The sequence below is a fragment of the Varroa jacobsoni genome, unplaced genomic scaffold, assembly GCF_002532875.2.
Source record: "Varroa jacobsoni isolate VJ856 unplaced genomic scaffold, vjacob_1.0 scaffold_424, whole genome shotgun sequence".
In the NCBI taxonomy this organism is placed as follows: Eukaryota; Metazoa; Arthropoda; class Arachnida; order Mesostigmata; family Varroidae; genus Varroa; species Varroa jacobsoni.
This window is the reverse complement of record NW_019213326.1, coordinates 97,240-109,132: the sequence shown is the minus strand read 5'-3', so window position 1 is coordinate 109,132 and position 11,893 is coordinate 97,240. Positions and strand designations below refer to the sequence as shown.

The 11,893-nt window shown below is 41.0% G+C and overlaps 1 protein-coding gene across 1 annotated transcript; it reads left to right on the top strand.

Moving 5' to 3' along the window:
• Positions 1–481: 481 nt before the first annotated feature.
• LOC111260286 (uncharacterized) lies at positions 482–11,843 on the top strand. The gene is made up of 5 exons (XM_022832922.2): positions 482–570; positions 5,039–5,155; positions 7,262–7,414; positions 9,249–9,421; positions 9,734–11,843. The coding sequence occupies exons 2-5, from the start codon at positions 5,116–5,118 to the stop codon at positions 11,294–11,296; spliced, it is 1,929 nt and encodes a 642-aa protein (XP_022688657.1). The 5' UTR covers positions 482–570; positions 5,039–5,115; the 3' UTR covers positions 11,297–11,843.
• Positions 11,844–11,893: the final 50 nt, after the last annotated feature.

The window sequence follows — 11,893 nt, the reverse complement described above, 5'->3', positions numbered from 1 at the left end:
TAGTCAATGACGTAGTGTTTTTTGCACGAATCATTTTCAGTTCATAAATAGATCAAAAACAGGATGAATTCAAGATCCCTCACTTCAGAAGCACATAGCAATTAAAAAATGGCTTGAGTCAACTCTTACGTTCTCCTTAAATGGCAAGGTCTGGAACATGGTGTCATATACTGATATTATTTTATTTTAATTTTTACCTTTAGTTACGGCACCCATATAGTAACATCAGGTTTAGTTGGCCCTTTGAGCCAGAAACATCGCCTTAAGTTGAAGAAGTCCAGTTTCGACGATACCAATTCGTACTGGAGGCAGGCGTAACGATTTGCTTAGGCAGCATGGACTTTCTACTGTAATTTCTTGCTCTTTAGACCGGTAAGCCGCTTACCAACACGCTCTCCACTGACCTATGTCCATTCTACTCAATGTCTGAATTGCTACCTAAAAACGACCTAGAAAACATTAAAGGTGACGATAAATGAATCAACTTCTATTTCTTGCAAGTGCTCTCGACCAGTCTGTTAGTTAGTACGGAAACACAGTTCTCATTTTTCCTCCGCGGTATTGGAATAGGTAAGGCACTTCGCATACAATTATGAGGGCTTGGGTCCAATAGTTGAAACCCAATAGTTTTGTTTATAACTCTTAAGTCTCTATTATCAACTCGGTTTTTTTTTGTCCAGCGTGAACATCATGGCTCTCTCTAAAATAATACATTCGAAATAATTCTTATACCGTTGCCGATGGGTCTTTAGTCAAGGTATTGCTGCGGAGAGGCTTTAGTCACACGTAAAATGTTATTATATCGAACAGCGAGTTAGCCTGGTATGCCACATAGTTTTCTAAAATACATTGGCCTGTTCACAAACTAACATAGGTCGTACCATTTCACAGGCTGTGTCCTATTCAGTACATATCCTCCAGTTACACCAGAGCTGCACTTACTGTATAAAGTCTCTTTTTAAGTTAAAAGTAAATTTAAACGTCATGGGCCAGCAGGTGCTTTTACAAAGACTTGTGTATAGGTTGACAGCAATATCATACTTTATAGTGAGATTCGATTACGGTATTACTCGAATGTCTTAAGACAGGATTTTCTGTTTGTATCTTTTCTTTTCAAAAATGCAGTTGAAGGAAAAATAAATACACGACGGTGTGTTATCCCAAGTATGGTGTGAAAATTCCAGTAAGTAATCCAGCTGTTAAAACAGTATTTTACAGACCAAATACTTTAGAACCGGACGTATTTTTGGAATAAAAACTAGAAGTGCGCGTACCTTTTCTTTCAGGACAAATTTATTGACTTACGGTGGACAGTTAGTTCTGATAGACGACAAGGCTGCTAGAGGTTTTCTAGAGAATTATGAAAACAATATGAAGAAAAAGGTGTCATTGCTGCCAGTAGATCTTAATCAATCGATGCTTAGGCAATCGACCACAGTCGGTTTACGCTGAATCGACTATAAACATGGACTACAAAAATAAGTCATAATAGTACGCTATATAGCACTCACTCTTGCTTCCAGCTTCATAAGAAATGGAGAGTGCAACCTTGCTCGGTAAATAATAGCTTGCTCTTATTTTTTTTTTGCAGATTCAAAGTCTAAGTGCGGCACTGTGAACTAGCAAACAGCTTTTGTGCCGAATCCATAGAAGTATTTACTTAGATCACATTGAAAGAGTGTTTATATTTGAATACTCACAGTTTACGGCTTGAGACAGTGAATACTGGCATGGAATAATGTGAAGGTACACAACTTTTTAACGTAAGGTAAAGGTGTTCGCTCGAACTTTAAAACGAACGATAAATTTTTCGACGACCCTACGTCCTATTAGGACCGAAATTAATTAGAGATTACTAATTACAACTAATCTAAATATGTCTGCCGGCTGATTTATAGCAAATGGAGAGCTAGCATAATTTATACTCCTGAACAATTCTTAGCAGATTAGGAGCAACTATCTTCACATGTTTATAATGACTGTATATAATTCTAGTCAAACAAGCGGTCAAGTGCAAAATTCTTTTCTAAGTATTATGACCAGCTGCCGCTTTAAGTGCTGGCTAATGTATTATGGGTTAGTCATGTTTATCGAGGAACGGTTCAATTTGTTTCTAAGAGGTCTGAATGCCGTTGCTACAACAATACAACTAAGAATATATTTAGTTTAGTCGTTTCGTGCCTTCTATATACTTAAGACACATGAAAACGTGTGCGTTTTTGTTTGGCTTATTTGTGATATATATATTCTGTGCTTGCGTACGTAGGCCTCTATGTTCTCGGCTAGGTACGTGCGGATTAGGTTTATAGAGTTCCTTAATTGGTTCAACTCCATATGCACATCCTTTTAGGTTGCGTTAGCGAACAAGCTATAACGCATTTAATAATGTATGCTTAGATAGATGTGTACCTGTAAATAAACATGCATTTAGGAAATCCGATAAACAATTATGGCAATAATCTTTCTTTAGTAAGGTAATCTTTTTTGCTTCGAAGTTTTTTTTTTAACTCAAACAATTAGGCGACTATACTATAATCATGTACTTTCTGATTGACGGCTGAAGCGTGTTCCAGGTACTAGCTAGATGAATATTAACAAAACGTTTATTTTTTAACACTTTAATGAAAATAGCTATTATCAAAGAAGGGCAAAAATGTCAAGCTTGAATTCAGGTCATGATTGGTCATCAGAGGATATACATCAATATTGCAAGTCTGATGCCACGCTGGTCCTTACGGAAATTTACTGTTACGGGTTTGCATGCTCGAGTTGAGCAGTTAAATTAGGTCGCTAAGTGTAGCAACTAAAATAAGAAACGTCAGTGATTCAGCAACAATGTAAGCTTCGACAACTGTTCAAATACGACGATACGCGCGGGACGGCCCCCTATTCCTTCATCGTGAAGGCAGACCCCTCGAAAAAACAGGTGTCGATTTGATTTCTTTTAAAACGTACTGATCTATTCATGATGTCCGCAAAACAGGCAGTTAAAGTTCATATTTTTAGTAGTTGCTATTAAGTGGCAACTTTCGACAATTGGTGCCGTTACGGGGGCTTGGGGGGGAAATAGAGGGAGGAAAGGTGAAAATAGTAATAGGGATTCATTAAAATTAGTTGAGCTATTTAACGCTGCGGAAAAGAGACAGTTAGTTACAGTGGGTGCTTGAAAGAGAGATTACTCAGGGCCTCATAAAGGGGATAGTTGATGATACAGCTTAAAGAGGGTCGAAAAGGAAGTTGCGAGTAATAACAAGTTCATCCGCTGCCCTAGCGATGGTTAAGGGAGATCAAAAGTGAGGAGCATGAGCGATGTACGAGAACGTAGGAAGTGGACTGAGTGAAGGATAATGCGGCAGCGCCCTTAGGTGAACCGGCCGATAGGCTAAGAGACATGAGTGTAGCTTAGGGACGTGGCAGACGTTGGGAAGAGCCTGAAGTGAATAGAGGAGGCACGGGGAACTCCGAAGATTATACGAAAGGCATCGTTTCTCAAAGCTTGATGTTACTCTATTTTACGGCTCTGCTCACGAAGAAACGATTGGGACAAGTTACGATTAGTGTTCTCGGAAGCAGCCCACAGAATTTAAAGTCAGAGAAAATGGAGGTATTACAAAAACCTTTTGAGAAAAGATTATGAGTATGGGGCTTCCAGAAGGAGTTGTCGTATAAGGAAAGACAAACAAGGAAAGTGATCTCAGTGGGGCGAGCATCAGGGTAGCAGGGGGAGCACGTAAATGCTTAAAAACAACCGCAGCTGTTTTGGACGTATGGGGTGAAGGTTTTAGGGAACGGTAAATATCCAGTATAGTGAATAAATAAAAGTTAGCCGAAGCTAAACAGTGCAGTTCGTCAATATTTTGGCGTCGTCAGCAGAAACTCTGCTACAGATACAGGGGTTCGGTTCCGCATAAAAAAGAACAGCGTTAGCACTACGTGGCTAAAGCTTTGTTATACGTCCGCGTGTAATACGTAATTCGGGGAAATGTTTTTTGTAAATTTTGAGAAAGTATAATACCCACGCCTTTCTCACTTTAGTTCACCTATTAATTTTTCTTAAACGCTTCTAATTTTAAGTACTTGATATGATTAACGGTCAATGTATTCTGTTTCTATTTTTAAATATAGAATTTATCGTAGTAATTGAAACTTGTGTGGTGTTCCATTTCGTCCGAGGTGTGTGTGTGTGTAAAGCCAAATGCACGTATTTCTAGATAACCATAGTTTAATTTGTTCGTTAACGTATAAAAAGGTCGGACCAATTCAACATGGTGCTTTGAGATGTTCATGGTATTATATAGTCTATGAGATCGTTTTAGCTGGCGGGTCCGACGGACGGAAACGACAGTTCGTTCGCTGTTGTCGTATTGGGCGCGTGAATTCTATCAGGTAGTGTTATGTTATCGGAGCAAATGATCGTAAATCGTCCCCGTCAACACAACACGAAAGTGTTGTGTACGTTAGTACTCATAGTAAGCACGTTAGTAATCATTTTACCAATATGCATCGACTTATAGCACAGTTACTGTGAACAGCGGTAGCCACCCGGCGGCTAGTGCAGCGGCTACGGTACCATATATATATATATCAAGCGATAGCCTCAAACTTAAGCTAGAAACCGAGTGCCTCAAACAGAACCTCCGAGATGTTAGTTCGGATTAAGCTGTTCGTTACAAAGCTCGACAGCCGTGAACACGTATCCTCAAGACGAGATAACGGTTGCACAAAAGCATCATAACCGTAAAGCTTTGGCCGTCTTGACAAGTAACCCAAGCACCGTATTGTTTCCGAAGACGTGCATCTCGAGATCAACGAGAGCACTCTAAGACGGGGCCTTAGTGGATCCACAAACGAAAATGAGATAGAAGGTAGATAGGTTTGAGATGAAGCTTCTGTGAGAAAAAAAAGTGGCGAGCACTATGAGCCGCCGGTAAGGGCTGAAATCATCCTCCCTGTTCGGTGCGACATAGGTGTGAAATCTAGCAATCGTTAACGGTAGTAAGTGATTGGATGTGGTCAGTTAACTAGGTTTCTCTTACAGGGCGGACAAATCAAATCTTCGATTGTGTCAAACTCGTCCTCGACTTCCGGCCCCGCTGGCCCCAACGTCGTGACAAAATGTTGTCGTCGGCAGACTCAAGGACTGTGAGACAATGTGGTATGATTATGGCGAGGACCGCAGTTGTTTAAATTTTGTTTTTATAATAATCTGTTGACCGCATTGTTTCATGTGGTTTATTAGCAGAACACCGTCTTAACGTAAAATATAATCTCGTTGTTCCATCTGATCCGCGACCCTCTTACAGCCGGTCTGAAACCTCGTACTTAATAGACAAACACGTTACCATTGCGGACCCTTATATATATATCTTTTGGCAGGTTAGTATCCAGTAGGGTTACTTGATCCTCGGTAGCCAATAACTAGACGTAGTCGAATTCGCTTTTGAGTGATTTAGAACGCCACTTGTAGAGAGAATTCGCAATGTTAAACTAGACGGATAATTAGAGTCTATTTGCGCCGAGGAACTTTGCGGACAAGCAAGGTCCGCCAATTGCGCCCGCTTTCTTTCACCATATCCCTGTCATTCGCTATGGTAATTTTCGTGCTAGGCCCACTTTTGTGCCGCCTTTTATGTTCTCAACGAGACGCATGGTCATCTAGCCAAAGCGATGACTGGTTTTAACAAACGCTGGCAGTTATTGCCTATCCTCAAGTCAGTGCCTATAAGAAGCACATTTGGCTTTGGCTGGGCACACAGTTACCAGCGACGCTGTGTTTCTTACGGACTCGAACAGTTAGTTGGTAGCTTTATTGTGAGTTAGTGAAATTCGTCAACTAGCGCCCTTGTCATACTCCAGTGCACCAATTTTGTCCGTCTGTTTTGAAAATGCGGCGGACAAAGCGTTCTGATGCTCTCAAGGTATAAAATTAGATTAGAAAAATCAGCAACCAAATAAATGGTCGCCGCTCGCAAAGGCCGTGCTCAAGTAACACACGCGTGTTTGCGTGGCCGAAAATTTTTATGAAGTGAAAGTAAAGTACGATTGAAAATGTCCACTCGTCAATTCGGACAATACATAGCTAATGGTTGACGGCTTATCAAGCTGCCGATCCGTGTAATATAGAATAGCGCATGAGTTTCCTATCAGTACTAATTTTACATGCAAACAGACAGACAGACAGACAGACAGATACGTATCGTTTAACAATGTAAGAGAGGGCCTATCGTTGTCCAGGTTGCTGCAGCTAGTCCTTATCCTTTCTGCTATGTGTGATCCCTTAGCTATAAAGTTAGGTTGACTGCCTTGGGGTTTTGGCGGCATTGAGCCGACACTTGTCCTTACACCGATGCGATGTTTTCAACAAACGTTCACTCGCTTCTCGAACTAATCGTGTATCGCTAACAAGACTATTCGTATCCTAATACTCGTGATAAGCCTCGGCCGATACGCCAAACTGTGAATATGATCGACCAAAACGGCCAGTGGACATACATACACGTGTCGTTCTACGTGTTCCAGTAGGCACAGTACTAAGCGGTTCTTCACGACATCGTTTTTCTTTCCACACGGATCTAGATGGCAGTCACTCGTTGTTGATTATCACTCAGTGCACTTAGTGAATAACGGCCTAACTCGTGTGAAGTTCGTAACTCGCTCCTACTTCAGGCCTTTTTAGCAGATGGCTCTAATGTCGCTTTATTGGAGTTATGATCCATTCCGATAAGCACAATCGTTATATGGTGGCAGCGGTCGTTTGTGGACACACTTGCATATTGACTGATTGACTACTAGTTAACTTACTTCTCTTTAAATGGGTCATTCAAATGCGTACTATCAGTATTGTGATAATTCTGATGACGAATAGAAACGTACAAATGTGGTCTCTGTTCGGTAGGCGTTCAACACTCATTGAACGTTGTAGACTCTACAGAAACAAGCCCGGGTTATGGTAGGATTGCTGCACTCACATACGCTCAGTTAGTTCAAAATCAATTTTATTCATACGCAATGAGGACAGAGTTCAGATCAATCGGGCGAGCGGTCTTCATATCCGCCCTTATCACTATGATGAAAATCTCGCATAAAAGACAAGCCTCTTCTTTGTTTTCAGTTCAGTTCATTTGCCCGCGGGCAAAATTCGATATGAACAATAAATCTTCACTGGCTTTTATTCTGAAGAGGATATTTACGCGTGAATAATCCATTACGAACAATTGCTGCTGACTTCAGATCTGATATTTGTGTATCGGTGCTGTTTCAGAAAGACGTCAATCGATCTGCCGCTCACGGACTATCGTCATGAGCTCCATCGCTAACTCGCGGATACCTCGTCGCTGTACAAACGCTGCACTCACATTGTTCACAGTTATCTTCACCTTAGTCCTCATTATTCAAGATGGCAGCCTACTGTTCGGTAGGTGAAATCACCACCGCGGTAGAACGTAGTATGCATTGCTATTAAAGAACTACAGAGCACTATAAAGTTTAGCAAAATGTACCGTTAACGCGCTTACCTTCTCTCCTTACTAATGGACAGACTTCCGGATGACAAAATGTCGCTACTTGAAGCCATTGAGAAGTTATCAAGGAGTGTGTTTTATACAGTCAGTTTACATAAAATTCGTCACTCGAACGATTTTCAACATACTCGCATTAAATATTGAAAACGATGGGTTTTAACAATCAACGTTGCCATAGTTGTCTCTGTGTGCAAACGGGCTGCTGTACGGTTAACTATAGTCGCTTCACGTAGTTAACCGTCAGTAGTTTCTACATGTTATTTATGCGTACTAGTGCCATTTATTGCTATTTAAATTCTACAAAGTACGCTGACTTTTCGATTATACTGCGAAACGTACCATGTGTTGGCTTACCATGATCATGCACTGCCCTGACGCGTTATCGTCATGATATTTGATATAATTGGACCCGTCGAGTCGTAACCAAAAGCAAACAATATGTCTTATTGTGCCCCCGAAACGGTGTGTTTCGTCCTGATGCTGAATCATGCCGCTTCTGCGGTTTGGTTGATTGTGAGATACAATTCGTATTCTCCTGATTCAGGAAACTGCTTTAGGAGGCCATAGCGGAACGTGATAGAACACGGTCGGCGCCTTCAGCATACGACAACGAAAAATCAGATGGTACGACCATGAAAATAGAAAAGACTCTTGACCTACTAGTAGTGACTAATCTTGCTTTATCTAAACCGAAACAAACGGGACTGGTAGGAATATCGTTAGAGAAATTACGCCCACATGTAACTATGATGGTGTTATACGGCATTCCATTCTTCTGTGCCAGCTGCAGCCGTGTTCTTCTATACATATAATTTCCTATTTAGGGCAAAGTACATACATCTACTGCCAAATTAATGTATGTTATACCCAAGAATTTCATTTAATTTTGCGTGCACACTTACCTGCTTTCATTTAACGTAGATAGTAACTTCTAGACTTTATTTTCTGACTAAATATTGACTTCGAGACGATCAGCAAAGACAAACTTAAGATAATTTTGGCGATTTTTTTCGAAGTAAACAGAAAAACCTGTAGCTCAATCTTGTAGCTAGATAGGTGCTATGTTAACACGCAAGGCTACGAGACTTTCATCAAATACTGCTAGTAAACCAGTCTGGTCTAATATCTGCATTGCCCAAACGTTCATGGTATTAAGAAGTCATGAGAAACATTGCAATTCACTTCCGCCTCCGACATTTGTGTTATACGTGACGTTTTGCTATCAACATAAGACCCAGGTCTAAGAGAGCCATATCAGAAGCTATCCTACTTTTCCGAGAACAAATCGAAATTAAGATTATTTTGTACAAATTTTTTTTTATCCGAACGCTAAAGCATCGTAGATACCGCAGAAAATACTGCTATACAGAAAATAATTTTTGGCATGCGCTCTGCCTAGTTGGAGCTTATGTAGAACTTCAATGGTACGCAGGAGGATTAGCAATTTCTCATTTCACTAGTGCAGTTAATAGTCGGTTAATATATAGACAAAAAAAAAAAAAAAAAAAAAGAGTACAGGTGACGAACTGGCAATGAATGATATTTATGATGAATGATGAATACTTGATTCCTAGTGCCTTTTTATCATATAAAATAGGTTTGGTCCTAAGTTGACAAACGAAGGAGAGTGCCAGTAGCCCATTCAGCCAGAAATTGAAAAGTCATTGTCCTTAAGTGCATGCCTTGATTTTTCTATTAGCTGCATGTGTTGTTCTTGGGTCCTTTTAGATGAGCCAGGTCGGACTGCACAGTCTCTAAAGAATCACCTGATGCTCAACTGGAGTGAACCTCCTATCATTTTTGCCAAAGGTGCGCCAGTCTGCAAAGTACCTCAATTCCATCCATTAGATAAGGAGATCTGGCCTTATTACCGTGCACCCCCCTCAGAAATACACTGCAAGGTACGTAGGCTAAGGAGAGCTGCAGTCGCTTTGCAGCAGTCACTCTTATTGCCTGTCCTAGAATGCGCTTCATTTCAAATTTAGATCTGCACATTTATCTAGAACCAACTGACCGGCTTGAATCGTCGTTATAGATATATATGGCTCCTTTTAGGCAAGTCGTCGTTGGCGATTATTGATAACTTGCCTTAGTCGAATTGGTCGTTGATTTGACATAGCTTTTTTTTCGGCTGGTATGTTTTTCGTTGTCGGTTACTCATTCGACTAGTAACACATCTGTAACACAGTAACTGTGTTTCATCTGTATTTTAGAGGCGGCAAGAACCGATGTCCTATATGCATTTGGAAACCAGCGAATTAGAAATCTCTTCTCGTGCATATTTATATTCATGTTTCGCCGAAGACCTGCTGCGCGATGGAGATAATGGCGTCAAGTTCGTGGAGCTGAGGCCACTGTTTGTGGGACGAACCTATCTGGAACAGCGGACCGGCGTCCAAGCAATACGAGTAACGTGTTATAACGTTTTAAAAATTTTAACATATTCACACATTCATCTCGTAGCGCCAAAGCTCGCACCAAAAAAGATCGCAAACGCGCTAGGGGCCGCCCCGAAAAAACGGCGAAACGTTTTCATATTTGGGATTGATTCGCTGTCAAGGTTAGCAGCGCTGCGAATGCTACCCTTAACTTACAAATACCTAGTCAACAATCTTTCGGCCTCTGTATTACGCTCGCACCATAAGATTGGCGACAACACGTTTCCCAACCTTCTCACGATTCTCAGTGGTAACCGCAAAAAGCATCCGAACGACATTCATAGTAGTCAGGAAACACACATGTGCGATAAGTGGCCGCTCATTTGGAAGCGATACGCCAAGGAGGGCTATGAAACATTTTACGGAGAAGACTATCCGAAATTTGCCACTTTTAACTACCTCCTTAATGGATTTATTAACCAACCAACGGACCATTATTTAAGACCTTTTTGGTTGGCTGTCGAAAGCTCGATGGTGTTGAGAAGTAGCTCATTACTGTGCTACGGGATAACCCCTAAGTACAAGTTACAACTTGATTATTTAAGATACTTTCTTCGGAGAAACAGCACCGATCCTTATTTTGTATTCAGTTTTTTGGTCGAGATTTCCCATGACTATCAAGAGTATGTGGGCGCAGCGGACCAAGATATCGTGAGCATGTTGGAGTTGCTTAGAGAGCAGGTGCTTTCTGGAGAGACACTCCTGATCGTACTGTCAGACCACGGACATCGATTTGACCCAATTCGTCGAACTCGTCAGGGTCACGTCGAAGAACGTCTTCCTCTTCTGGCGATAGCAACGGGTGATTCCAGCCAACGAACAACGCTAGCCTACAACAGCAATATGCTCACTTCTCACTACGATACCTACGAAGTATTGAGATCCCTTTTGCCAGCTAGAAGTCGACCTGAGCAAACAGAGTTCGGAATCAACATCCTTGACAATTTGGTACCGAGTAACCGCACTTGTTCACAGGCTGGAATACCCGACCTATATTGTACCTGTACTTCTCAGGAGGACGCGGGCGGTTTCGATGAAGGCATGGCAATCGATTTGGCACAAAGAGCTGTAGGCTTTATCAATAGTATGTTGCAGAAAGATTATATAAGTTCATCCGCGTGTAGCAGGCTGTCTCTTAAAAAAATTGCCTCCATGTTCTTGATAGGTTATGAGAAAGTTCTAAGTTTAGAAACGAGCCCAGGTAATGCTCTATTTGAATTGCGCTTTCGAGACTGGAATGATCAGCTAGAGGAGCCTATGTTCAGTCGAATTAATCGGTATGGTGAGCCTTGCATACGAAGTCAAACTTTACGCAAGTACTGTTATTGTGGTCGTTGACGAATAGATCGTTAAGAGCGTCCATCGATTCAGATGCACGTATATCGAAAGTTACTGCATAACAAGTGGGTCCCGCAGACGGTCTTAACTAAAGCACTAGCAGCAGCTGCATGTTAACTAACTTATTCGACGCTGTTAACGAGTAACTGTATGATAGACATCTGGCTGATTTTTCAAGCTGTCAAAAGTCCTACACAAGTCCAAAAGATACTATAGCAACTAAGTTATGAATGCCGCTAACTCTAAGTAGAATAAAAGGTATAATGCTTTCGTTAGTAGAAAAAAAAAAAAAAAAATGTCTATAATCAACAAAGGAGAATTCAATTTCTGTTAAAACTATGAACAGAAACAAGCTGTGAAATTCAGTGCATTAAAATTCATGCTCTAAGGGAAGTACCGGCTCGGCCATTTGACTTAATCATCAACATTTTTTGCTTCGTATGCAAAGCTACATTCCTCAACTTAGCACTTACTAGTTAAAATATATCGCTGAAATTTGCAGCAGTTATCTAAAATAAAAGCGTACTATAAGCGTTACATAAACAAACGTTTCGTTTGACGCTAGGCTGACCATGCGATCCTTGCTTAAGTATAATC

Coding starts and splice junctions, on each gene's coding strand:
- LOC111260286 (XM_022832922.2), top strand. CDS start 5,116: ATGTTGTCGTCGGCAGACTCAAGGACTGTGAGACAATGTG. Junction 5,156..7,261: donor AAGGACTGTGAGACAATGTG/GTATGATTATGG, acceptor GTGCTGTTTCAG/AAAGACGTCAATCGATCTGC. Junction 9,422..9,733: donor CCTCAGAAATACACTGCAAG/GTACGTAGGCTA, acceptor TCTGTATTTTAG/AGGCGGCAAGAACCGATGTC.